This window comes from Chroicocephalus ridibundus, chromosome 2, assembly GCF_963924245.1.
Source record: "Chroicocephalus ridibundus chromosome 2, bChrRid1.1, whole genome shotgun sequence".
Lineage (NCBI taxonomy): Eukaryota > Metazoa > Chordata > Aves > Charadriiformes > Laridae > Chroicocephalus > Chroicocephalus ridibundus.
The window spans coordinates 33,844,949-33,869,808 of record NC_086285.1 but is presented as its reverse complement, the minus strand read 5'-3'; the positions used below and the strand labels follow the sequence as shown (position 1 = coordinate 33,869,808).

The window sequence follows — 24,860 nt, the reverse complement described above, 5'->3', positions numbered from 1 at the left end:
GCCCTCATAAAATAAAGTTTTTCTATCAAATTGTGGAATTCTACATTTCTATGTTCATACGAGGAAAAATCTTCAGCGTGAGATGAAAAGGAAGAAAGCTTCCTCTCCCTCTCTCCTTGCTATATATTTTTTGTGCTAACATTTTCACTGCAAAGAAATTATTCATTACCACAGGAATATCCCAGCTCTGCAGGTTACATATTAATGACTAGTTCTCCCAGACAGAGGATCATATTCCATTTAGAAGTGCAAATGTTATGTCTACTAGCTACCAAACATGCCATATAGGACTTAGCAAGTAAGACTTTATTTGCATGTCTTCTGCCTAAAAACATACTAGCTAATACAAAGACTTGCCACAGCTATTTTTTTTTTTTATCTTAATTACTTAGTCTTACGTACTGGACATATTTAATAAGATTATTCTGGACTACAAACTCTCTACCTCGCAATTTGTGAGTTACCACTTCATTGCGCTTTTAGGCTGTCTTTAACAACAGTTAGTCTTTTACTCAGAAATACAACTACTGCATTTTGCATGTTGAGAAGACAGATTTGAAGCTTTTTGGGAGACAAAGCTAAGAAGGAAAAGGGCTTGTATTGTTGACTACGTGTCTTGAGGAGCATAATTTGTCATTTAAGAAAAAGAAAGCATAAATGTGCTTTACCCTGAAGCTAGACAGAAAAAATACAGAAATTTAACAGAAGAATCTAAGTTTGGCTATGACTGAAGGACTAGATGGGCCCAAGTCAGACTTTAGAAGATAAGAACATAAGAAATGCCTTACTGCATCAGGCCAGCCCATCATGCTCGATACTGGCTCAGACTGTGGCAATAGATGTTATTTAGCGGGAGCACAGAAGCATGGCTATGCTCCGCAATTCATTCCCCGCATGCTCTGCAGGCGTTCAGAATTTTTGCATTATAGATGTTGGAGGTACCTCCCCGTCTCTTTCCCTTAGTATTTGCTCATGACCCTGTTGTCCATTAATTTCTCTAATCCTGTTTAGAATGGACGGTTCTACAACCTCCCGTGGCAACAAATTCCAGAAGTTCACTACTCATGGTGCAAAGAAAAAAAACCCTCTTGCCTCTTTTAAACTGACCTTCTCACAACTTCAGTAAAAGCTCCCCAATCTAATACTGCAGGATTTGGTGAATGACAGTTCTTCATCTACTTTGCCTGCTGCCCTCATGATTTTGTAAATGTCTCTCTGAGGGCAGGTATTCCATAGCAGAATTAGAGATCTTTACCTAGGAAAGTCTGTGCCTTCCATGGGTGATAACGTGGCCCTGCTTCTCAGTTGTACAAATTACCTTTCTGCTCAGCATTGTTGAAAACACTGCTTTAATTGATGTTTGTGCTGCTGCTGGCCTGGTGGGTCACCCGCTGAGCGGAGTGAGGGTACTGCCGTCTCCCGCCAGGCTCCGTCCTGGCCCCAGCGTGCCCCAAATCTGCTCCCCGTTCTCCAGGCCAAGGAGAGCCTGGCAGCCAGCCGGGGAAATCTTATTATGTAGGTGATATTCACTAGGGAAGCATTTGAGAGGTGCATTTCAGTTTTATTTAAATGTTCTGGTTTCTACTGCCATGGATTTACATGTATAAAAGCCCCACATTTAATAGATAGCAATACATGAGCTTTCCAAATGTTTTCTCTGTAGTTCTGCTTCTACTCTCCAAACTCTTCCTTCCATCTTTCTCTCTCCTCTTCCCACTGTGAGAGGATGATGTCTCTTTGAACAAGACATTAGCGTGTCTGCATCAGTGTTTGCAAGCAATAGTCAGTAAAATTTTTAACTATAATGCAATTTAGTCAAGAAATAAGAGACAAAACCCAAAGGCTGAGACCAGCACCAAAGCTAGAGGTTTGGTATTAAATATATTGCAACGTTCTCTTTCTAATATTTTCAAGTAGGAAATAAATCTCCTTTCTGTTGAAAGATAGTTCTGCCTTTGAAGATAGAATAACGTTTACATAAATGTTAAGGTCTTCTTTAATGTAGCTTTCATTATCTCCTATGTTCCCCCTTTCTCTGAAAGCCCAAGTGACTGATGTCAAGATCAAGGGAGTCAATCAATGTAGATACACTCCAGGACCCAGACAGGATATAAATCACCCTTACTCCTAACCACAGTAGACACCTAACTGAAGGACAGAAGTTTACATATTTGCTGTCCTTGTGGGGGAGGCTAAATTTCCCAGCCACTTACCTCACGGGAACCCCTCATTCATTAACCAATTGGGGTGCTTAGTATCACTTATCAAATAGGCTAATCAAAGTTTGAGAGAAACCAGCTCTTGACCACTTCTTGCCCTTTGAGCACTCCAGGGCCACCTCCCGCCCCTCGACTTTTATCTAATTAAAGTTAAAGAGGGGAAAATTAATCCATTGAAGAAAATGAGATAACAGCCACCATAGCAGGCCATCCCAGAGTCTGGTTTGGCTTTCATCTATTGCTACCTGACAATTAACTCTTCAGTGACACAGGAACCCCGTTTTATGGAGCAGGTCTGTCCCTTCACACAATGATGGGTGTTGTATTTTCATTTTTCACCGTTCCTCAACTTGTAATGGGTGCGGGTGAATTAAAAAGGTCATCCTTTGCTCTCCTTCTCTCAAGCTTGACTTAGTGCTGTTTTCACTTGCAGAATACAAAAGTGAAAACTGTAATTTATTACAGTACTAGCAATTCAAGATGTTTTGCTTGGATCCTGTGCTTGCAATTGGTTACCAACATTCCAGCCTTTCTTGCTTTTGTTGGCTACTAGTTTATAACCCGCAATTTCATTCTCTAAATCTGTGTTTAAAAAGATATTTCACAACACAGGGTTGTGGAGTTTTTTTTTACCTTGGAAAAAAAGCGTGGAGTGTCCCCTTTGCAGATTCCCTGCAATTTTTTTGTACTGCTTGTGTTCCTGTTTGGTGTTCTTTCATTTTTAATTCTTTCCTTTTTTTTTTTTTTTTTTAAACCACCTGATTATAATATTTCTGAATCCCACAGGGTCTTCGTTTATGATCGCTCAAATTTTTCAACAGATGAAACTTTGGCACCGTGAATATCAGAAATAAGTGAACTCCAGTAACGCAGCAGTCGTTAGCCGCACTGGGAATGGAGAGACTTGTGTTTTATGGGGTACCTGGGAGCCCCGGGGCTGCGGCCATGCAGAAGCCAGCTCTGCTTCTCCAGCACCACCTGCCAGCGGCGAGTCGGGGCGCGGGGGGCGGCTCCCACACACCACCCTCCGTGGCACCTCAGGTTTTGGTGCAGCAAAGGAGGAGGAGCAGCAGCACCAAAGTTCAGTTTTCTTTCTAAAAATGCTCTGATAATTTGAAGGCTGCATTTGTCTTTCTAGCGTTTTGAGCGGGAAGAGTTGGATTATAAAGCCTGTGGGACAGGCACATACAGCCAAAATCAGAAGTGCTGAGGAAATCCCACTTAGACTCTGCACTGCCTCAGTGTTGTAACTTGCACCTTGAGGCACTCAAAGGTGGGTAAGTTAAAGTAGCCCCGCTCGGGCTCCTTTCTAGGGATGAGAACTGGTTTAACTATTACATGTTTATGTTACTTTGAAATGGGCCACTGTTACTGGTTTGGGTTTTGGTGGTGTGGGGTTTTTTTTTTTGCTGTTATTTTTATTATATTTTTTTTAAGCCTACAAAGCCCATCAGTACCTATAGCACTGTAGCCAGCAGTAGCTGTTAAACACCTTACAAGACTAACTTTAATATTGTCAGTATGCAGTTCCTAGCACTTAATAATGGGCATTCTGCAACATAGTTAATTACTTGCAAATGGAAGTTTTAAAAGATAACAGGGTTCAAACCTTTTCATTCAAATCAAAAAGAAGCCCCAAGCAAGCTTCCAAATCTCTTCCAAACTTTGGGAAAATTTTAGTCCGTATCAATGTCTGAACTAATATCTGGCCTTCTCTTTAGCTACCTGAACTAATCCATCAGACCTACAATTTAGAACTATGACCTGCAGCTGTTTGGTTATGGAAGGGACATTGGTAGGACTTTAAAGGGGGATAAGCGAGGCAGTGAAAATGAGATTCAGTAATCCCCCTGTATTAGAAGATACTTTGCACAGGGTGGGAAGGAGCTGGGACTTTTGCTTGCTCCCCCATCCCAGGCAGGAGTAGGGGGAGGCGGGCGCTCCCTGGGCTGCTGCCCGCTCCATGCCCCCCGCGGAGGCAGAGAGGTGTCTGCCGAATCCCTCCTACAGCTCCGGAGCCAGCGCGGGGTGTTCACGAGGACCCAGTTAAACTCAGACATCAATTAATACCATCTGCTTTGCTCTGCAGGGTGGACAGGACCTGCTAGGAACTGGAAAATCTGTAATCGGGAAATACGCTAGAGAGAACAAATCCATGCTGGTCGGGGGATAGGCTGCAAGCTGTAACAGGTCTTTTCCATCTCTAATTTCTACATATTTAATTTATATAGGGCACTGAAAACTTAAATTGTAGCAAACTCTGGTCACTATCCACAAGGGACAGATTTGATCCAGTGACCCAAAGGCGAAAGGTTCTGTATTCCATTAGCAACCCCCTACAAACGCAGTCCCTCACCGAGGTTTTTATATCAATAACTAAATACCACTAACCTTTACAAGCTATGTGGTAACATTTGCAGTCTCCTAATTCTGAGTCATTTCACAAGCAAAGGGAAATTCGAGTTCGTCTTAGAGATATAAATGGAACTTCTTCAACCTTTTGTTGTTAGCTATTTAGGAATACAATTATACTTGAAAGAGGGGGAGAAGGAAAGCAGGTTGGATTACGACTCGGTGTGTTTAGGGGTGTCTAAAAGGCATTGCCCTAGGAGAGCGCATTAGGCACCACTCCCACGCTGCTTTTCCCACCCTCTCCTGTGACTGATTGCGAGGGAAAATTCTTCTCTCCCCCTTACTGGCAATTTTACATCTTCTACTCTATTACCCACTGGAATGTCCCTTGGAATTCCACCCAGGACCCAGAAGTTAAGAGAGTCTTGATCTTGATACTAGTGAAACTTGTAAAGCAAGATAAAAGTATTTCCACACGTATTATTTGAGCATGCACAAAAATGTGTACATGCTAAGAAGACAAAATGCTATTTAATTTCTATTAAAGGTGAAGATGTGGAAATAACCAAAATAAGTTACATAAAATAGCAGTTGGAGGTCAGTATTCATGTCAGAGGTGGTCTTGTTCTATTTTTTTTTCTTTTTTCCTTTACCTACAAGCCAAACACCACTAAGCCAGAAACCACCAACCAGTACAGTCTCACAGTAACAAGATATTAATAGCCCATGGAAAAATCAACATATAATTTTATATTATGGTACTTACTGCAGTCCCTGCATTTTTTTCTTTTTTTTTTTAGTTCTGACCTAACTCTAACACGAAAAAAGGCAGTGGAGTCATATGCAAAAATGTGTGCTTATTTTAATTGGTAATATATTCAAGATATTGTTGGTATTTTTTCATGTTATATGTTTGTAAGGAACCCTCACTTCAGTCTTTTATTTCAGAAAGCGAGGAATCTTACATACAAATTTTGTTGTTGTTGCTTTTTGTTTAAACAAACCTATCACCCTTTAATCACAGAGAAGTATGTAAGGGTATATAAAGTGACTCTGAGATTGTGACACATCTCCTACCTCCTGAGGGGGCTGTCTATGGGCCCGCCGTCTCCACCATTAGTTATATAGGCTCCTCTCACACGTGAGCTCGTTTTTGTTGTTGGTTTTGCGTACATAAGTAAATAGACAAATATTTTCACTAGATAGCAGAGAACACACTCGCATTACTTGCATGGACCTGTGAGGAAGTTGCCCACACACTTACAGGCAAGTAGGCATCTTCAAATTAGGTGCCTAAGCACTTCAGTGGTTTTACTTAAAATAACTTCACAGAAGTCCATATACATTGTAATAGCCAATGGCCTGAACTGGGCTGAAGCACGCCTAATGCCTGACTTGTCCTTCTTCATTTCTACGCATGCTTTACTGATCCTGGTCACATCTTTTACCGTTGTCCCTTCTTGCCCACGTTCCTTTTGGCATCAGTGACTTGGAATCACTTATTGCTCCATTTCCTAATTCTTTTTATACTTGCTAATCTTCATACATGGGCCACAGATTTTTATTTATTTATTTATTTATTTAAATTATATTGATCAATGTCTTGATGGCAAAATGACAAATCCAGCAGCAATAAAGGAATTTTCTGGTTAACAACTTGAAAAGACCTTAATCTGCATTTGACTAGCTCGGTCTCCTTCTTGTAGGTGTATGCAAACACTTCAGCAAACTTTCAATCAGTGTCTCTCAGCCATTGCCTCTTGGAAGGACTGAAGCTGGTTCAAAAATGCAAAGATCTTCCCTGATTTCAGGAGTGTTAAAATAGCGGAAAAAACCATCAAGCAAAAGAGAAGGAATACAGACACAGCTCCTCCAAAATCTCTCCCTCTAGCAATAAAAAGCGAGCTTGAAAGGAAGAATCCACTCAGCTGGCGGGACTTAGAGGATGTTATACATATAACACCATTCTCACAGGCAAGCCAAGAGCTGCACTCAGCATGCAAAGGTAAAGCTTTAGGTCAGAGCAGAAATGGAAGAACTTTCGAAGAATTCTGGATACTCCAAGGGATGCTGTGGGGCCCGAGTTAACGCAAACACTGACCGGGGCTGAATTGTGGGCTTGCTCCTAGGACTCCTTGGGTCTTAAGGATGTTTTGCTGCTGTTTGTATTCTGATCCTAAAATGAGATTAGACACTTGGGAAAACACTGTGTTAATCTACTCCACAGTGATTCATGCTGGTCACCAGACTGGAGCGAAGTCCTGCTGAAAAGCTTTAAAACTAGGCAACAATATCGGAAGCAGAGCCAAACCAGCAGTGTTATTTCTAAGGCTGAGGGCTCCATTCCAAAACTACTGTCTCCTCTTCTCAAGCAGCTTAGTCTTCAAAAGAGGTCCACTTAATACTAAAAATTACCATGATTTGGGGGTCAATAAATCTCTTTTTTTAAGTGATAAACCACAAAGTGCCCCATGACTTGATCTACTTCATGTCGCCATGGAGTTTGTCATCTTCATTTTTTTCCACATACCCAAGTATTTCATTCTGTTATCCCTGTGAAACTTGGAGGATTTGGGTTTCTCCCTCTCCCAAGATAGTTATCGTTGGCCAGTGCATCAAACAACTTCTTCTAGTGAACTCCAGCCACAGAACAAATACACCACCTACCAAACCAAAGGCGCCCTCTTCAAATCACAGTCCCGTTTGGCAGCCGGTTCCTCTCATACCATTATACCCGGAGCAAACTATAAATCTTTTGCCTTGGACACTACTCGCTACCTCAAGCGCATAAAACTAGCTATTACAACGATTTTAGTAAAATGATCAACTGCTACAAAGGGAGTGTGCTGTAGGTGTAACACATTTCACAGAGATAGTTTCATACAGCTACAACTTTTATTTTTCAAAATTCAAAATCTTCCCTCTAGCAAGCTTGAAGGCATTTCTTTTCTCTATCTGCTGGTGCTTTTTTCTTTCTTTTTTTTTTCCTGTCTCTTGGATTTTTTCTTTTTTGTTTTGTTTTGTTTGGGTGTTGGTTTTTTTTCTTTCTTTGCCTGTGTGGTCTCTTGCATTCCTTGTGAGCTCAGAAACATACCTTACCATTTGCAGGAACCATCACCACATAGGATTCTATGTAAGGAAGAACCTCACCATTGCTGCCTTAGGTAAAATGTAGATTTAAAAGCGCCAGAAAAAATCCATATCTGTCACGATCAGAATCTCATTGCATTGTCATAGGACTTTGTTTAACACTGAATGGTTTTGTCTTCAGATTAGCGTAAAAGGAATTCTTGACGCTGTTGAAGGTGTGGGGAAGCAGTAACTCTCCTAACAGCTCCTCACTATGAACTGCTTGGAGAGCTATGCATGGAAGGGTACTTTTTTTTTTTTTCTCCTTATTGAAAATAAAATTTTTTCTGCTCCGTTGGTATATGCTCAGTTTAAAACACGTTTTGAGCAGCACTGCTCCATACTATGCACCGCAATTGAGAGTTTGATGTCGTCTGTAACATAGTAGGTTATTCTAATCCAATCCCAGTTTAGTACAGAACTAAAAGTTCCAGCAAGGCACTCAAAATGATAATCCAAACAGCAGTTGTCAAAAGGCACATGTGTGTCCCAGGCAGACGCGAAGGCAGCTTCACCCCAAAGGCTGTATTTGGCTGCGTGCTACCTCAGTCACCATTTGCAGCACTCCAAAATGGCTCGGCAATACGTGGGAGTGAGAGGGGGGAGGACTCTGAAGAATTTGCTTATAAATACTTCATCTCCAGCACTGTGCAAAGCTGCGTATGTTACTTTCCACCTTCTGAATTTGGTTCGCATCCATTCGATTGCTCAAATGCTTTGTACTTTGAGGTAGTTTCGCTGCCTTCCAAGTTACTCGGGGAAAGATTATTTTTTTTTTTCCTGCTGCCACCTCAGATCCAGCTAACAAGAAGTCCTTTGCTACAGGGCAAGAGTGAAACACCATTAAGTCATAATTTCTTTTCCACGAGCGTAGCAGGTATAACCAAGCTGCTTTCCTCCTGAGAAAGGGAAGAGGCCAGCCCCAAAGGACTGCATTTCTGGGCTCGCTATAACTTAGAGGAAAGTCCTTTTGTCAGAGGGAGAGAACAAAAATGACTTAAAACTTATTTCTGTTTGGGTTTTTTTGTTGGTTGTTTTTTTTTTTATCGCTTTCCCTTCAAAAGCAATGCAAGCACTGTATGCTTTTACAGTCGGGTTGAGCAGGGAACTTGTCCCTACCAACGTAGCACGTGCATCAACAGGGTATTCTTACCTGCAGCAAGTCCCAGATTCAGCTCTTAAACTGCTTTCTTGTCTTGCTGCTGTTGTATACCCTGTATACCCTAGCTAACCTTCCCACAACTCACGCTTAGCCACAAATAGAGCGGAGAGCTTTTTCCCTTCCTAAGCAGCCCCTGGAGGGGGGCACAAGCAAGTTTGCTGACAAATTTAAGAAACTGTAGGAAATTGGTGAAAAAGAAGCCATTTGCGTAAATGTCGTGTGTAAATGCAATGTAAAAGCACAAGATTTGCAGAGGAAATCAAAGTCTGAAAAAGTAATTACACTTGTTTAGATTAAATACAAGACAGCATTTTAATAAACAGGCAAAACCTCTGGCTAACATGTTATTTCTCATCCTTTCTCTTATTTTTTGTTTAAAATTAGATGTCTTTTCTGCTTAGATCCATAATCCCCAATAAATTAACCTGTCCAAATAACACATGGACAGGATAAAACTTTACCTTTGATTTTGATTACCTTGCTTATGGTTGCAATTTAGGTAGCCTTGATTCCAGCCACAGTTGTTTCTGGGGACTTAGGCACCCTTAAACTGCTGAGAAAATCTCAGTTATTACATGGATCTCTATTATTATCTCTCTTTAATCTCTTATGACGTGGATCTAGTGAAGTTGTTGGTTGCAGACAGATAAACATATCTCTTTTTGTTGTCAAATGACTTAGCAACATAATTTTGCAAACACATTGCTCGCTCTGTGGTGTATCACTGCTCTTTTATAGTGACTAAGGACTTACACTGCTATAACCTGGAAGAATTTATTTGCGAAAGGGACAGATTTTACCTGTAAATACAATTTCCAAATATTCAACAGAACTACGGGAAACATTACATTAACTGAACTGTCACATAGATACAGCAAAGCTGACACTGTTCAGGCAACGTAATTTCTTGAAGTACTACAAATCAGCAATTGAGCTTGTATCTTATGACAAACTTGGTATAACAAAAATAGCTTATTAGCGGAAATACCTTGCTCGCTAATCTAGTTTAACACTGACACCTATATGGACTTCATATTACATGACTGTAAAGCTTTACTGCGTCTTAGTAGCAGCTCTTTGCATTAAAACAGAAGAAATAATGCTAAAATGATGGGTTGTGACAGAATGTGAAATGTAAACAGAGCAGAGCACCCTGCCGAGGCAAGGTCACCCTCCCTGCTCGCAGCTCCCTTCGGCAGGAGGACAGAAGGACTAAGGTACTGGTGTGACCAAAAACCAAAAAGTGATTCTTCATTTTGCTTTGGCTACGGGTAGCGTATTGTCACACTACCAGATGACGGGCAGATTTTAAGGACATGTTTTAGTATGGACATTTAAAATACTGTTTAAATGCAGTATATCACACAACCTGTGCATTACAGTTATAGCTCATATAGAGCAAATGTGTCATAAATCATCAAGACGAATCTTAACAAAGCAAGATGCTTGTTGACACAGGCAAAAATAAAAGTGTGCGGAAGGTGCTATTCCTCCACTTCCATGTCCTCATGACCTTGCTCGTGCAATTTAGTAGCATAAATATAACTTTGGAGGAGCTGTTTTTCAAGTAATCTGGAGCTTCTGGATTTCTGAAAATCAGGCTTTTAGAAACATGGGATTCTTTCCACACACCCTTCTGGAAAGTTCATTGTTCCTAATTTAAAAACCACAGCAGCGGCAGACGCCTTATGGATATGCACGACAGCCCTTCTCTGTCTTTCTCCTTCTCCTCACTGTTTGTCATTTTTGGACTTGAATAGTGCAGCCTGCTCTTGCCTGACTCCTCAGCCCGATATTTTTCCCTATGCCCAGTCTTTCCAGAATCACACTACAGAAGCCAATATAGTATCCCTTTTTTTGGAGGGCGTGGGGGAGGTAGGGGACAAGGGGAATGTTCTCCACAAACTCCAGCCTATTAAGTTTTTCTTGGAGTTCCTCTGGTTTCTTTTAAGTAGAGCTGTCATCAACACTTGCTAAGTTACAACACCCTAAAGACTCACATAGTGAGTTATAATACGTGTTTTCTATAAATCATGCAAAGACACACGTGTAATGCTTGTGTACGCCTTCATGCATACTCCTAAACACCTATGTGTATATACACAAAATACAAAATTCATCAAAATGTATAGTGGCGAAGGTAGTTCCTGTACTCTTTTTTTTAAGTTCTTTAGTCAAGCAGCATGTAAATACATGAACTGGTATATAGAAAGATGGGAGCATATACCCCACCTGTTAAGTAAGTGGGAAGTAGTGTCATCTAGTGGTTAGCTCAAAGCTAAATGGGACAGGAGCTGCTATTCAGTATATAGTAACCACATTTTTCATTCTTGCACTGCTGTACTGTACAACTTAGAGGAAATAATTTTTATTTCTTTGTATCTTATTGATCTGGCTAGAAAACAGGGGGAAATAAAGCCAGTTGGAGAACCATACATTGAAATACCAGAAATACGTAAACTCTGCTCAAATGGACGCTTTCCTTTTTTGCATCCCATCCCATCCAATGTTTTCCTCTGACAGTGCAGACCTCTTGAAAGCATATTCATAGACCTTCTGCCCACCCTCTTCCATACCATGTAGCCTGAAAACCACTGTGGCAGGACACTAGCACGCCACCATGTAAAGAGGTAGATTAATCTACTGTTGAAACTTACAGCAACTGAAGTTCATTCAGTTTCCAAAAATGTAAGAATAGACAAGTCTTTCCATGTGTAGTAATTCTTTATAAGGTGGAACTAATTTGATTAAAAGCTGGTTCTTATTCTTTCCTTCTCTGACAACATGATTGTTAGAAATTATATCCTCATACAGTCTAAAGTACTCTTTAATATCACTTCGGGACGCAGGAAAACATGGACTTGAGCACTTGCTTACAAGTGAAGGAAGTGGTGGTGTTAAGCACATACTTAAAGCTAAGTGTGTGATTAATTTCTCTGCAGATTTGGGGTTTATAACATGAATGAAGTACTGTAATCTGCCTATCTGCTCTTAAATTTTTGCCCAAAGACTTAAAGCTGTAATTTGCAGGTATTTCTTATATAAAAATAACTTTGGGGTGTTAACATAAAAGCTACCTTATACCAGGACGCAACACTACTGGTACAATTATTTGCTATGGAATCGTAATTAGTTTCACCCATTACAGTTTCACCTATTGAAATTAAAGAAACTCAAATCTGAAACTGCTGAATGAAGAGCTAACCGTATTAGAATGGAGCTGTTACAAACCCGACTTTTCCAGCTGCCCTTGCTAACAGGCAACTCTAAAATAACAGCGATGCATGTCTTAAGTTTCTGCTAACAAAGCTGATTTCTGACCAGAAGGCTAGAGTATTCTTTTTCATCTATTAAGCCCCGAAAGTGACAGTTCTTCTTCATATCCCTAATATTTCCTTTTCAGCTCACCAAGGCCAAAATGTCATCTTTTCTTGTAAAACAAAAAATCAAAGCCAAATGGTTAAAATGCAAAGTTTTGGTTAAACAAACAGTCAGTATTTCAGTGGTTTTATCTGCAGCCTGCAGAGCAACTAAACAAAGCCAAGATATTGTCCATCTCTTTGACAGACAAAGAGCCTCAGAGGTCCAGAATGACATGCCCGGGGCTGGCACGTGATTAGAGTAATTAAATTAAATAGCAGGAAACATGTTTTCCATATGCCATTGCCTGGCCACACACAAACTGTAACAGTAAATCTTTTATATTACATTGGTTCAGGGAAATGTATAGCCATTTTAAAAATGCATGATGCCCACAAAAATAAAGTTAAAGGGAATAGAGTAGCAGACTCACCAGGCTCCCTGGCTTTGGTCATTGGCCTGAAATGCCAAACAAGTTCGTTCCTTATTTATTTATGTTTAAAGGTGCAGCTCAAAATGCCCTGAGCATGTGAACATTCAGGAAGCGTTACTGCGTTTACACGGAGGGTAGTGCTGATGTTCCCATTCAGAGGAAAAAAATAAAATCCTTCCAGTAATGTTAAGAGACACATCTTGGGTGTCTTACAAACTGCGATCCTCACACATTTCTGTCAGTCTTTTGCAATATTCAGGCCCTCCAAACACGTATTAGAAAGGACTTTTTGTTTCAGTTATGTTTTCCGCAGCAATATGAACTCAAATGTGTTTGTTTTCATGGCCAGCTGTTAGAAAAGACAACACGTTTATCCAGGCCATAATACAGTCAGAAAAACTGCTAGTCAGAGGGATCATCTGTCATCCTTGAATTTACTTGTCACTGCACTATTAAGATCAACTAGAACACTTGCTAATCTATTTCCGACTCATCTTTCAGTGGTTGATGATGCCAAATGAAATCACTGGTATTTCTGTTTTGTTATGGTTTTGCACAATAGGAAAAAGGCTGCAAGTCAGTTTGGAAGGAGCTATTAATCAGAGAGGTCACTGATTTGAATGTCCAGTCCTTGAAATTTTTGGGAGATGACATACATGAACATTTCCTATAAATGGTAAGTTCTGAAAACTGCAAAATGCTCTTAACGTGAAAAGAATTAAGGATTTTGGGGAAACCATCTCAGCACGTGAAAACCTGTCCGTGAAAGCAAATTAAAAATGTATCTCACTGTTTTCTGTTGAAATATATATCGGACAATTTCATAAGCATTTGAGATATTCCATCCTCACTTTATGTATCTCCTTGCCCCAGAATGCCCAGATAAGAAGCAACAGAAACTTCAGTGCTTCTGATTTCAGGTCCAGCACTGAACTACAGTATTAAGTTTAATCATTGATAATAATTCAATGAAATCAAAGTACAAGCTTCTGGCTGGAAAAAAATAAAAGTAAATTTATCCTTTAAAAGTAGTGTAACAAAGACGATAGAACACTGATACTCTTGGCTCAATCTTTAGCGGTGATAGTATTTCTCAAGTAAGACTCAAGATGTAGTCAGCATGGAGAATTAGGGACCTTTTTCTTCTACTCCTTTGACTACTTTCTTTACTAACTAATCTTCATTATTTGATCAAGAAAACTTGTATTTAACAGTGAATCTAAGATAATTAAAGGAGACAACAATGACAGGAAAATGGAAACCAACGACTCATGTTGGTCGTAGCTGGCAGAGGTCTTTTAGAGTTCTTGGTTTTGGGTTTTTTTTTTAACATTTCTTTAATTGTCTGAACTCTTCGGTTCCCTGGAAGGATCAGTGCATTTCGACTTAACTTTAGCCTTAACTTTCTATAAAATGGGCTAAAACGATCAGTTAAAAGGCAAAGCACTTAACCTCTCCTTACAATCTCGTTTTCTGAGAACAAAAACAATAGTGAAAGTAAGTTCTTTGCAGCAGGTAGAGATCCGGAGCCTCTGGCTGCAGTAATGTTGTCATCCTCAGGAAGAAATGGAGCTGCTCCGCGAGCCAAGGCGGGCTCTCAAGCCTAACTACCAGGTGTCCTGTAAGATGTTTTATGGCTGCTGCTTCACCTGCCTCACCATTACGTCCCACAGCAGTGCAGGAAGGAGGAGGATGCCTCCCCGTCCGCTCTTCCTGCTCCCCGGCTGGCCTTGGCCTCGGCCTCCAGCCACTGTCCCCTCCCTAACAGGAACCAACACCACCATGGGGAGGCCAAGCGTGTGTGTGAAGTGGCAGTAATTAAAGGCTCGTGGCCCTTCCCAAGAGGATCTCTTATGCCTTCTGATCATCAGGAATGGGTCAAATCTGGAGAGCCTGGCAGAGCGGGTGGCACACCAGCAGACACCCACAGGACAGCCATGGGTGGGAGAAAGGGCTGGGGAAGCTTCTGGTGAGGAGTCATTCACTTCTCACCATAGATAAAGGGAAGAAACACTGTGGTAGCTTTGGGCATAATTGTTCTGATTTTGCAAAATGTGTTCTTGGAAAGCAGCTCTGCCTTCCACCTTTTGGTGCTTCTCCGACATTACCCATTTTAGGGACACAAGTTGTATGCTGTGAGAAGCCTCCATCCCTGTGAACCACCACAGCTGCTTCAGTGTCACGCAGGAGGTTTAGCCCATAGAGTGAACTTGGTAGCATTTCTTTGCTCTTTTAATGCTGTCATGTACTTAGACTTATGAAAGCACGTGAAATTCAGTCCAGTGGCTTCTGCCAATATTACAGTAATTCAGTTTTGCCATCAGTGATGCCCTTGGTGAATTACTCAGACCAAAGGACTTGCACAGTTTTATTTTTCATGTCCTGGTTCCCATTCCTCATTCCAAAGACCTGCTATAAGCCCTAAGGACCTCCTCCAGCACAGCACTTCACAGATTCACAGAATGTATCACAGAACGGTAGGGGTTGGAAGGGACCCTCTGGAGATCACCTAGTCCAACCCCCCTGCCAGAGCAGGGTCACCTAGAGCAGGCTGCACAGGAACGCGTCCAGGTGGGTTTGAATGTCTCCAGAGATGCGGAGACTCCACCACCTCTCTGGGCAGCCTGTGCCAGTGCTCTGCCACCTTCAAAGTAAAGAAGTTCCTTCTCATGTTTAGATGGAACTTCCTGTGCTCAAGTTTGTGCCCATTACCCCTTGTCCTGTCACTGGGCACCACTGAAAAGAGCCTGGCCCCATCCTCCTGACACCCACCCTTTAAGTATTTATAAGTGTTGATAAGGTCCCCCCTCAGTCGTAGCTTCTGAGAAGCAACACAGGGATGGAGTACAGCAGCAGTGGTGACTGGTAGTTGTTCATTGCTGATGCAGCACCACTGCAACAGTGATTCGTGGAGAAGGCAATAGCTGAGCACTGGGTCTGTATTTTGGTAGGGGTCAAGTTGTGAGACAGTATTTTCCAGCTTCTTATTTTGCATAGAGTATCTCGGCCGTGTAGACAGCTGCAGGGCTTGAATCTCCAGGTTTTGTTAGGCCCAAGCTCTCAGTTCAGTGGATGAACTTTGTAACGGAAGAGCAAAATACAGATATATATTGGTCTTTCTTGACCTAAGCTACTGTTGCATTTACTTGATTCTGCAGCCTGAATGTAACTACCTCAGTGGGATTGTATCCCTCCTTTCCAACTCGCCAAATCCTCCTGCATTTCTAAACCCCTCACCTGAAAAGTCTTTTTTTTTTTTCCTTCTTTTCAATACTTAAGATCCATATTAAAGCAGAAGAAATTAAAAATAGGAAATACCAGCACTACATGAATAATAACTTGCTACGCATCAAACATTAAGTATCTTGTCTTGTGATTTCCTTAATCACTAGCCGAAGTACTCAGTCATGCAGAGAACAGGCAGGCACAGTAGAGGTGGTCCTGGTAAAATGTAAAGAGCTTCAAAAAATTTTTCTTCTCTAAAGTATCTAACGCCCTTTGAGTACCTGTCTATAAGTTATTATTCACCCTTTTGCAATGAGACTAAGTGTGCAGGTGGCCGTGACAGGAAGAAAGTGAAGCAAACACTGACTTCTTCCTATCATTGACCAGCTAAGTTCTCAGTATCCTTTCAGGCTGAAATGACCCGCTTAGTCACGGGGACTGAAAACCAAATCTATGAAGGAAGCTGTGTTATGAAACTGTCTCTCTGTGGTGACCACCTGCAGCTCACCTTTACAACAGCAGCTTCACAAATGCTGTGCTCCTGTCGTTATGGCGTCCCACCAGACTGACCCCGCTGCCTCTTCCCTGACTGCATGTGTTTTATACCGACCAGTTTCACAGCCTGAAAGCATCTTGGTGGTCAACGGCTGCAGGAACCACTTGCCAATGACACTGTGCAAGGCCTGACAGTGAGGCTACTGGATCGCTCACAGAGCTGGACCCAGATGGAGCTGGGAACGGGCATGGGCTTCAGTGTGCCAGCTGCGAAACTCCTCCCACTCAGCTCATCCCTGATGCAGCTTCTTCCCAAATTACAGGTCCTCGCACGAAAGCAGAACTTGAAAATGAAACTGAGTTTATGTGCTTTGAGTCTTTTTTCTTTCATTAAAAGCTGGAGGCAAAGGGCCAGAGAGGTGAAAGAAAGGATTGCTTCTTTTACAGGAAGGTCCAAACTACTAGAATAGTGACATATAATAGTACCTAACTAACTTGAAAACAGCCGATTGAAATCCAGCTTCTCAGAGAGGACTTGGGAAAATGAGCAGCCTGCTTGGTTAGAGCGTTATCCATCAACAAGGACAAGTAACAGCCCCCACGCTCATCCGCAAGCTCTTGCTGCAGGAACAAATCTTGCTCCTGTCCCTTTTATTCTTGCTGGTCCTGTGCTGCCTATGTTTGTGTTGCCTGAGATTCTTAAGAAAAAACCCCGCTCACATACGGTATAATGCTGCATGTATTTTAACTGAAATCATTAGCATTCTTAGCAAGGCCTAAATACCTGCAGAAATGGCCAAACCAGAGCTATTCAAGTGAGGTGTCCCTGGACTGAGACTGTGGTGATGGCACCTGTACTCACTGCTGCCATTTTTGTTTTTCTGTCAGAAACACTAAGAGGGAAGCTGTGAGGCTCTCTGCAAGTAGCTTCAGAAAACTAAAATTGTCCTGGTTTGAGATGCAGAGACTATTGGGAAACTATGACAGAAGACAGGTACAAATGTAGGTAAATGGTGAGAACCAGAAAGTTCTACAAAAAAAGGAAGATGCCAAGGGATGTGCTGTTGAGCTTGGGAGCCTTTAATGCCCCAAGGCACGGTGTCAAAATGTATCAAAACAGGTGAGAAATGAGGAAACCTGATCATCGCCTGTCCCTGCGTGCAGTCAGGTAACTGAGTGACAGAGCCATGCTCTCGGTTGTGTAGAAACTCTTCAACTTGCATTTTCAGTAAAGAAAGATCTAGGAGAGCAAGCCTTAGACGCAGCTCGTCTCAGTAGTTATCCCTCTGCGCACAGGGATGAGCATGGCCCAGTTTCTGCCCGGTGCTCCTTTCGGGTCTGTTCAATAATAGAGATCTGCTTTAAGAATCTGCAAGCTGCCACCTAAAAACTATCACTGTTGGAAAGGGTTGGAGAGTGAATCCTCCACGCTTCATAGCTGCTTTACAGCGAACCTGAGCAAAATCATCTTAAGCCATCGCTGCGATCTCAGAGCTGTAATTTTCACAGGAGCCTTTGCTGAGGAAATACAGGCAGTATGAACAGAAAGACCTCCTTGGTCTCCTGGGGATCCAAAGGTCACGGGCCAGAACATGAGAGGAGACAGATTATGCGCTGCTTTCTGCATTAGAGCACCTACGTCTCAGAGGCATTCGGTCTGAGCTGCCCTTGCAGGCCATTAAACAACAGAGCTTTATGAAGATTTAGCCAGCAGTAGACTGAGGCGGGCATTTGTTCACTCTCATATTTTAAGGGAAGAAAATGAAAACGTGTGTGTGCGCGCACGCACGTGTGTCTGACAGAGAGACAGACATTCAGAGGTCAAACCAGAATCCTTCCAAAAGTGAAGCATTTAAAGAAGCAGCGTTCCAAGAACACATAATCCTCCTCAATGACAATAATAATAAAACCTCGTGCCGTCTGATACAGGAAATAATAAATTGCCCGGTGGTATGGAAGTAGTATCATCTGACTGTCAAAATGTGAAGTGATAATTACTGGGATCTGGACTTACAGACTTTCAATTCCCGCTAGTTAGGTACCCCTGATTAAGTAATTTTACCTAGTGTTGCCCCAGCGGTCTCCTCACACGCTGCTTTCTCTAACAAAAGGGAGCAGTAACAGACATACGGAGGTGCTGTATCATAACTATCTGAAGGAGGAAAAGAAGCGTAAAAAAAAATCTGGAACAAAACCAGAAATGCGCTCTCAACATTATTCTGTGCAGGTATCAGTGACATCAAATAATTTTGCCATTTCGTAACACCATGTGGTTGGTCGGACAACTCAGTTCTTGATTTAATTTTGTGATAAAATAAGTCTTATTGCCTCTGCAACTGAAAGTTTACAAGTTCGCAATGGGAAAGCCAAACAAAAATAATCATCTCCTTGGTGATTATTAAGAAAGTAGATTTGATACTTTCTCAAAAAATGGATCCTTTTCAAATCCAACCGGGAAAGAAAAATTAGTTGTAAATATTATCATTATTAAGCATTTTCACATAGAAGTGGTATAAAAAAAAAAAAATCATTCTTCCTGCAGCATTTGCTAAAAAACTACATTTTTAAAGACTACAGTTAAAAACTTTATACAGATGGACAGGACCTTAAGAGTAAAGATGAGATAAAGCTGACTAAGTATTCAGGTGGAGCGTCCCCTCATGTAGATGAATGAAAAATTTTCACAAAACAAGCCCAACTACACAGCGCTCTGCCCCCTCGCTCCATCCTGACAGCCTGTGGCTCAAGTTTGATCCCAGAGATCACAGCGCAGAGCTCGCACTACGCAGGGGTTGTACTGGGAGGACTGTGCACTCAGAGACCTGGGGAAGGGCAGAAAGGCATAAGGTTAGTGCCTATCAAACTGGCCGCACAGTGAAAGGAGACAACTAAGGTAGGCTACAAAAAAAAAAAAAAAAAAAAAGGTGCGTTGAGCTAGTAGATGTAAAAGCGGGGGGTAAAACCTCATGGAGGGACACGAGGTGGTGGAAGGTTTGTTTGGAAGTCTGACATTGTCCAAAACTTACATTTCCATTTCTCCTGTTCCTCACAGCACTTCTCAAGGCCACAAATCATAGAACGAAAATGTTAATAGAAACATAGAAAATGTTGTAATGTGCTACCACCTTGGAAGGAGCAAGAGTGCAGAGAGGTAGAGTGTGTCCTCCAACCAGCCTCCCTTGTATTTCAGGGCTATGGGCCCTGAATTAACTTAAGAGTCAATACAGTCACTTCAAGGCAATGATGGAAATGCGAAGTAAAGCAAATGCCACAAAGGCTCCACAGCCAGTTTCAAAACATCTCATTTAATCAGCTAATTAAAGCACTGAATCGCTTAAAAGTAAGTATCTGGTCTGTCGGAACAACTTTAGTGACTGAGGCCCCCAGGTAGAGAACTAGACATTGCTGAAGAATGATTTCAAGTTACTAAGCTAGTACCTTTTTAACTGTCAGCTGCTGCTGAAGTAACCCTTGGGGGTCTCCCCTGGCTGTGCGTAGCCACGGGCAGCCAAGGACGTCATCCTGTACAGGCTGGATGAGTTACGGGGACAGAAGCAAAATAAGCAAAAGGAGTGTGACAGTTGAGCTTAGTAAATGGGGACCAGAAACCAGGACATGCCTGAAGGATGCCCCTTCCCAGTCCTGTTGTGTGTGTCAGTGTGTGAACGTGGCCAAGAAACCCAGTCTTTCTGCTGGCTAATTGTAATTTTTACCTTTAAAGCTAATTCCAAATTAAGCTGAGTTAAAAGAGCAAAAAACAAATGCAAAGCACAAAGCCTACCAAATTCAAAGCACAGCAGCTACCTAATGGCATGGTAAAATGCCACAAAAATCGCTGGGATCGCGCAATAGGAAAGATAACTTTATCCAGGATGCTCCTCTTCCGTTTGCCTGAACAGTAATTCAGTATATGATGTTCTAAACTTGTATTCCTCCACTGAGAAATGAGGTACAGAAGCCCCGCTGCCACCCAGATGATGGGAACTGCATAAGGAAATCAGAAACTAAACAAATAAATGAAAAGCAAACAAACATCTCTTAAGTGGATAAGTAGGACATGCTGCTAGTAGGAAAGAATACAATAAGGAAATTAACTTGGCTTAGCTAATTTTGGCCGCAAATTGTGAAGTGTTCATAAGGGGGAGAAATAAGTAAACATTTTTAGATTGGTGCTTGGAACTAATGTTTATAGAATTTTTTACCTCAGAATGCCAGTGAAGATAAAAACAGGGTATATATAGTTGGCTTAAGTAACATGGAATAAGTCTTAGTGATCCTGATGATAATGAAGATGGAATGAAGACAGTGCATGAATGAACTGCTGAATAGAAAGGATGAGTGGTGGTAGTGCCTGGAGTGCTCCTGCTTTGCTGAGGCATTCAGCTTTTAATCCTATTTTGTTAATGCCGGAAGATGAAAAAAAGCTAATGTTACACTACCTACATTCCAGTAATGTGTGTCTGTCTTGAGCATATAAATATTCCGAAGCGTTTTCCCTCATTTAGTAGTAATTAGTTCTAAATTGGCAGGTATGCTGGCGTTAGCTTTTGGAAAACAAGACAGAATAAACATCTGTTGTTCCAAAAAAAAAAAAAAGAGATGCGCATCATTCCTGGAAAAGGAATTGTGAATTGTATTGAATTATGATTGCCTTCTTCATTATGGGTGCTTTGATGCATGGTAAACAAATAATTTAGAAAAAAATCTAGGTGTAACCTCCAAAACTGGAATGCTGTAAATTGAAAACATTTATGGCTGCTCTTCTAATTCCGACATGAGTATTTAAACAAAAGGCATCTCAATAAAACCCCTGTTGAAAACATGATTTACTTAGCGGCACAAAACTCTAAATACATAATAATCAACAGGGCAAGCAGTATGAATGTTGTACTGTTAATGCTAGTTAAGTTTCCTAACCTAAAACTTGAGTTTTTATCTAATATTTTTGTGTGTGTGACTGACGAAACATTACTTTGCTGTTATATCACTGAAAGTAGTTAAATTTGATTTACGGAAATATTTATTCTTAACATGCTTATGTTGCAGAAAGCATTTTATTTTAGTTAAAATTATACCGGAGTGGAAGTTGTTAAAAGCCTTTGCCATTCAGATGAAGGGTTAGAAGAGCCAGAACGCAGTGATGATCTGAACTCTTTTGGTAGTAATAATTCATGTATTTCAGCAACAGAGATAGATAGGTTTGCAGTACAAACTATTTCTCTCTGTAGATCTGAAGCAAGCTTCAGGAAATATCACAAACCAGTAAAGCATTTAACGTCTTGATGGAAGTGCTGAGGTGCTTCCAAAGCAGGACTTGACTGTCTTACACAATTGCTTTAAAATCTGCAAAGTTTGTGGATTCCCTCCCTCCCCAGCATATTTACAGGCGGACTCTAGTTTTGCAAAGGCCTTGAGGAACACCGAAGAGGTCAGTATAAGCTCAGTTTCAGATCAATACCTTTTGGGTTCTAGGCAGATTTTAGAAATGTCATGGAAATTATTTCAGTTCATCTGAATTTTGGATAATTAGGAGCCAAGAAGCTGGGATTCACCTTTACTTTTCCTGTATGGTACAATACATGATCACACGTTCAAGACAGATGCCATGATGGGAAAATGAGCATGCATCAATACTATTTCCACATTCACTAAAACTTATAATGGCTGATGCAGGATAAAACAAGAGACCAAAAAAAAGACTTTGTGTAATCATTGTAAGAATCGTGTAATAAAAACCTTGCTCCTGAAAGCCTGAATTGTTTCAACAACGTGTAGCGAACATATTTGGTTATACAAAGCAAAAGCACAACTAAGTTATCAACTTTACACAAAGTCAGATATCTGAAAGGGGATCTTTTAAAAAAAAACTTTATTTGAGAAAGGAAGAGACTTATATCAGAAGGCAAAAAAAGGGAACATACAAACAGAATATATTTACAACACAAAACAAGAGATCACCTCTAAGGGTGTAAATTATAATAAATACAGTAGATTTAAAATGTAAGAGACAATTATCAATTAGAAATGTGGTTGTTTAAACCCAGTTTTCCTTTTCACTGGTTCCAGGTAGTTTCTCTATTTAAATTTTATCCAAATTTGAAAGATTCTGAAATTAAAGTCCACTAATGTATTGGGGTTTCTCACCTGAATGACATTATAAAAATATCTTTTGTCCTTTGTGAATACATGTCTTTGAAGTGATATTGTACAAAAGTCTTCTCATTTGCAAGTTTCTCCCCAAATAAAATGTATTTTAAAAGATGCACTATCCCTTTTTGATGAGGCTGAAGTCAGGTTTCGAAGAAAATTAAACTCATACAGAATGGGAAAAACATGTAATTTCATTTTTATATGCTTCACTTTTTGAATGTGAATGTCATTTTTTTCATCCAAAATGGAGAAAGATTTCTGTTCAAATATGAAGCACAAATAAAAATCACCTGTATTTTCTCAATTAATAAATCTTTCCTATCTAAGATGATCTTTATGTTTCAGGAGGTCTTTCATTTTATAGGAACGATATAGTCCATGTGTTTGGAGACCTTCTAGGAAAAAGGATAATGTATCTTTAGAAGTTGCAACATTTTATAAGAGATTTAATAGTATTAGAGCATAATGTAAACAACACATGCTAATAACATATTTTAGAACAATTTCTACATTTGGCAAAACATCTATCTCTTCTGAAACAGGATACTGCACCTTAAAATACCTCAGCTTTAGAAATATAAATATTTTTAATAGAAAAAAAACCTGACAAGGATTCCAGGTCAGTTTGGGATTATCCATATTAAAGGGGATCTTAATACAATGAATCTTTAACTAGCTTAACAAAAGTAAACCTATAAAACAAGGTAAACATATCAAAAGGGAATATGAAGGAAATGTTTCACTGGAAAGCTTCCTTAACAATTTCCCTACTCGCTTTGTTATTTTCTTTGACAATAAATCAATTCATAGAGTGCCTTTAAAAACAGAGGGAGCGCTGCCCCGTCCCCCCCACCCCCCCGCAGCCAGCCCCGCATTCCTCAGCACATGAATCACTTGGGCTTCCTGTTTCCATAAGGCATTTCCTGTCCCCCCTCCCAAAATCACTTTTCTGCAGGAGAACAGCGGGGACCTGACAGAGTATTGACTTAAATAAACAGGGCCTTCCCCTGCATCCAGCCTTGCTCTGCCTGATCCTACAGCGAGGGAGAGGGACGCCGGCTGCACACACGCGCCGCGCTCGCCAGCTTGGGTGAAAACGCCTGCCGGCAACCTGAACTTGCCTTTTGCCAAGTTGGCATTTTAGGCACAGGCGTTGTTTTAGGATGCGTCCATGAGACCTAGCAGTAAAAGTTATGCGGTATTGTACAACTTGTCTTTATTTAAAAAAAAAAAACAAAAACAACAACAAAAAACGAGTGACTGGATATCAGATGATAGTGGTAACAGCTCTGTGCTGTTCCTGCAATATCCTAATAACTGATTGGAACCTAATGCTGCGTTTTGCTTCTCACCAGTACTTGCATCTGCTTCATTTAAGGATGTCTCTGTGGACAGTATCATCAAATAAGACAGAATGAAAAATTAACTAAGCAGTGCAAAATAAGAAAACAATGCCATTTTTAAACAGTGCCTTGCCTTGCCTCTTTACATCCACCTTGTATTCTTCTCTAAATTATACTTTATACACCAGCCTGGGACCACCGATACAGCAGTCAGTACCTGTCCACTGGGGAAAAAATACCCTAACGTTAACAGTGTTCGAGACTACAGTATGATACAGTATATACAGAGAGCTGAAAGCAAAAGTCAGAGGATTCAAAATCAGCGAAGAAGAACGTTTCATCAATCAGGTCTGGAAAACTAATTCCAGCAATTGCTGATCTCAACAAGCTAGGTGATACGAGTTCTCTTTCACTAGAACTAAGCGATGTAATGTAATCCTGGGCTAATACAAAGTCTATCAGCTATTACGCAAAGATTTATGTAGAATAATTGACTGCAACAGGTATTTTCTCAATTAGTGGCCATTAGGATGAGCTTCACTATGTTTTCAAGTGTGCATACAACACTTCTGCCTTTGTTAGATTCTTTGAGCGGTAAATCGGGATTTGCTAGATCAGTGAATCAAAACACAAATGCTTATCAAAGCCTGGAAAATGCACGTGATGTTCAGATAATAACCTTGATTACAAATCCTGGAGCTAAATCTTTGCCTATTACCTGTTGCATAAAAGCAGCTTGCTCCCCAGATTCCATTTGCTGGGTTTGAACATCCTCATCACTGTCCGGTGGCTCCTCTTTGACTTTCACAGCCCCCACCTGCTGTCCTATTCTGTCATCCACACCAGCACTGCTGCTCTCGGCCCTAACGCTGGCACCGCTGGCGGGAGCTCGCTCCTCCTGCATGGCGTGATCGCCGTGAAGCTCTTCCTCAGCTTCCTCCAGGTGACTGCCAGGCTGCTTGAGCTGCTCAATGGACTTAGAGAGCATCTGG

General features: G+C 41.0%; 1 protein-coding gene across 15 annotated transcripts in view; it reads right to left on the bottom strand.

The window, feature by feature from the left end:
• The window catches only part of HDAC9 (histone deacetylase 9), a 487,213-nt gene that overhangs the window by 168,763 nt on the left and 293,590 nt on the right, over positions 1–24,860 (bottom strand). For 14 of the 15 annotated variants that reach the window (XR_010069838.1, XM_063324965.1, XM_063324968.1 and 11 more), the window contains one exon: positions 24,587–24,856. Coding sequence is in view for 14 of the 15 variants with exons in the window: in XM_063324965.1 (XP_063181035.1) it covers positions 24,587–24,856 (270 nt within the window). In the remaining variant the exon portion in view is untranslated. Of the gene's footprint in view, positions 1–22,227; positions 24,857–24,860 lie in introns of those variants that run through there. The other variant, XM_063324969.1, reaches the window with a different exon arrangement.